We start from the raw sequence: 2,769 nt of genomic DNA on the forward strand, positions 1-2,769 counted from the left end.
TGGTCCACTTTCAGCTTTTTTTTTGTTGTATTTGTTTGCCAGATGATGGATATGAAGAAGCTATTTGTTTGTGGAAAATATGCAGTATTTATTAAACAAAAAAAAAACGGCAAATATAAAAATTTGGAGCTTACGTTTCCTTCGCGGATATGGCTCGATTGTTTCGAATATGGTAATTCGAATTCTTTGATGTCGCACTTTTAATATTCTGGGGAGACTATACAACTGTCAGAATATTAACCATTCGCCGGGTTGCCCGAAAAAAAATTTAATGATTAAAAATATCAAAATATAAAAATATTCGCCATAAAAAGGCGTTTGCATTGTTCAACTTTGCATTCTACTTTCAACTAATCGCTTTCAACAAAGTTGGTCGCCAACCAACATTCGCCTCGTGCGTAAACCTTTTAAGTGTGCAATTACATACATCGTGCCATTGACTAAACCGAACTGTCGTGTGACGATTGGGCCTATGGATGCGGTTTGGCAATGTTATATTGCGTCAAAGCCTCATTCGGAGACACCAGGATACCTGCGTTGGCTCATTTACCAAAACCATTGCATGCTTTACTTTACAGCGACTTGGCAGAATCAAGAGGTCTCCACGAATATCGACAAATATATTTCGGCATTTAAGGGAATTTCGTTTTTTTACATTGAATTTCTGTAGTCCAACGATGCTCAACCATTTTGTCTTGTTGGCGCCAGCGAATGAAGAACAAACATTTCTTCAATTTTAAAAAGTAAAAATTTCACTACTAACAATTTAAAAATGTTCTTAAAACTTGCAAAGATATTTGGAAAAGAAATATCACTGTTTTTGTTTTTAGGAGTAGGGTGGGAGTGTCATTGATAAAATTAGAGCGAGAGAAAGTTTTTCTTACAAAACCTTTCATTATTGAATCATGCCTTCTATAATTTTGACTTATATGTATATTTGTATATTAAAGTTCTAGTAGTAGTAGTTTGTTTATTGTTTTTAATTTTTAAAATTCATACTTTTGACATGTATGTGAATGGCGGAGTTGCCGCTTTCCTCCTTTTCGGTGGGTTTTTATATTAAAAAGGCATCAAAATGGGAAAAACCTCCCTTGGTATCTCTGCATCTGTTAAATTTTTTATGGGAAGATGTATGAAAATTCAACTTGCTATAATTTCATATGCTTAACAGTATCACAACAGTATGTTTACAGTATCTCCCCATAACTTTTCATATGAAAAAATTTATTATATGCATCCCACTCCATATCATTGAATTCCTCATTAGAACATGTAGTCCCTCTATTTTAACGTATCAACAGTTCATATGGCTACATACCATGTAAATGCGCCATTATACGGTTTACAATGCATTTATAAGGTTTGACGAATACCCTTAATGGAAGACCTTTTAAATATCGTGAAAAAACTAAACGAATACTTCTTTGAGTAACACATACATATTTGTACATATCTTCTTTAACTTGAATAACACCGTTTTTGTTTTGCCGGCGAAGCTTCCAACCGTTTGCTTTTCCTGAATTGGTATTCATTGAGTTGTTTGTTTTTGTTTGAGGGTGCGAAGTCAAAGCTTCTTACGAGTGTTAGAATTTTTTTCCCCTTCTTCGAAGATCAAGGATCCTTGAGCAAAATATAACAGAAAATTTATATTTGTGTACCGAAAGCAAAATACATGCAAGTTTTTGTTTTTGTACTTCGGCTATTAGTTCGCCTAAGGAATTCATTTCTAATTAGCAATGTAAAATTTACATAAACGCGTAAACGATCAAAAATCATTTTAAAGGCATTTTTCATTAAGTATGTATACGTACACATGCGATCAGCTGTGTCTTTAGATATGGAGTGTCCAAGCTGTTATTCCTATCAGTATTGAACTAAGAAATATTGCAAATTTATTCCCGCTCGGGAAACTTCCACTATTACAACCATCCTTGCTATTACAAGTGCAATATTCCATGAAAATGTTGTAGCTTCCTGTGCGCATAAGGCAAAAGCGTTCATCTCCTTTAATTCCTGGTTCACCCATGTAGGCACAACTTCGAAAATACCTCCATTCACCATACATTTTTTGACGAATTTTCCGGCACATTGTCGGCCGAACGCCAGGCAAATGCAATAATTCAGGCTCATGCGCACAATCCGTAATCACCAAAGAACTGTTATCAAAAGGATTACCACATTTTGGATCATTATCGGAGCGACAGTCCCAGCATTTAATTGTCGACCCTAAAAAAATTTGCATAAAGTACTTCGAAACAATTCTGTACCTCATTTATACTTACCCAATTGCAATAAACACATCAGTAGTGTGCTAACCAGTACTGAAGATTTTAAAGGAATCATCTCCAATAATTCTTATTTTACCGGGGCTGAAGACTAACCGGGAATTAAAAAAAGGGAATTAACATTACAAGTTACAAGAAGAAATTCAATTTTAAATAATCAATTTATTTACGAAAGTGTCCCCACCCAGAATTATGGATGTGCTGAATATAGGAACACGAATTTCGATACTATACGATACCATATCGATACTTTTGGCATTCGATACCAATATGTTTTACTCGGTAGATTTAAAACGATATTTTTGGAACAAAGTACCAGAATCCTAGTATCGTATTGAAAGTCATAAACTCAAATTACAAAGGTAAACAGCCCTATTCTGTACTACGCACGAACTCCCGGTGTGAACGGAAATCCCGTCACGAATTCGGGAAAAATGCTATTCGCAATTCCGACGTTTTCGTAGTTAGTTCTGCCTTAAATGCG

At 35.0% G+C, this 2,769-nt stretch overlaps 1 protein-coding gene across 2 annotated transcripts; it reads right to left on the minus strand.

Moving 5' to 3' along the window:
• Window positions 1-1,300: 1,300 nt before the first annotated feature.
• LOC118750928 lies at window positions 1,301-2,520 on the minus strand. 2 transcript variants are annotated; one of them, XM_036485674.1, is made up of 3 exons: window positions 2,456-2,520; window positions 2,283-2,376; window positions 1,301-2,226 (listed from the first exon to the last, which is right to left on the minus strand). In XM_036485674.1, the coding sequence occupies exons 2-3, from the start codon at window positions 2,341-2,343 to the stop codon at window positions 1,832-1,834; spliced, it is 456 nt and encodes a 151-aa protein (XP_036341567.1). In that variant the 5' UTR covers window positions 2,344-2,376; window positions 2,456-2,520; the 3' UTR covers window positions 1,301-1,831. The 2 variants fall into 2 exon arrangements, with proteins under 2 accessions (XP_036341567.1, XP_036341569.1); XM_036485676.1 differs by having other exon boundaries at window positions 2,470-2,517.
• Window positions 2,521-2,769: the final 249 nt, after the last annotated feature.

This window comes from Rhagoletis pomonella, unplaced genomic scaffold, assembly GCF_013731165.1.
Source record: "Rhagoletis pomonella isolate Grant_MI unplaced genomic scaffold, Rhpom_1.0 Rhpom_scaffold_00462, whole genome shotgun sequence".
In the NCBI taxonomy this organism is placed as follows: Eukaryota; Metazoa; Arthropoda; class Insecta; order Diptera; family Tephritidae; genus Rhagoletis; species Rhagoletis pomonella.

What these genes read in the sequence shown, in the direction of transcription:
- LOC118750928 (XM_036485674.1), bottom strand. Translation starts at nt 2,343, where the DNA reads ATGATTCCTTTAAAATCTTCAGTACTGGTTAGCACACTACTGATGTGT. An exon ending in GATGTGTTTATTGCAATTGG is followed by an intron (nt 2,227 to 2,282) that starts GTAAGTATAAAT and finishes AAATTTTTTTAG; the next exon opens with GGTCGACAATTAAATGCTGG.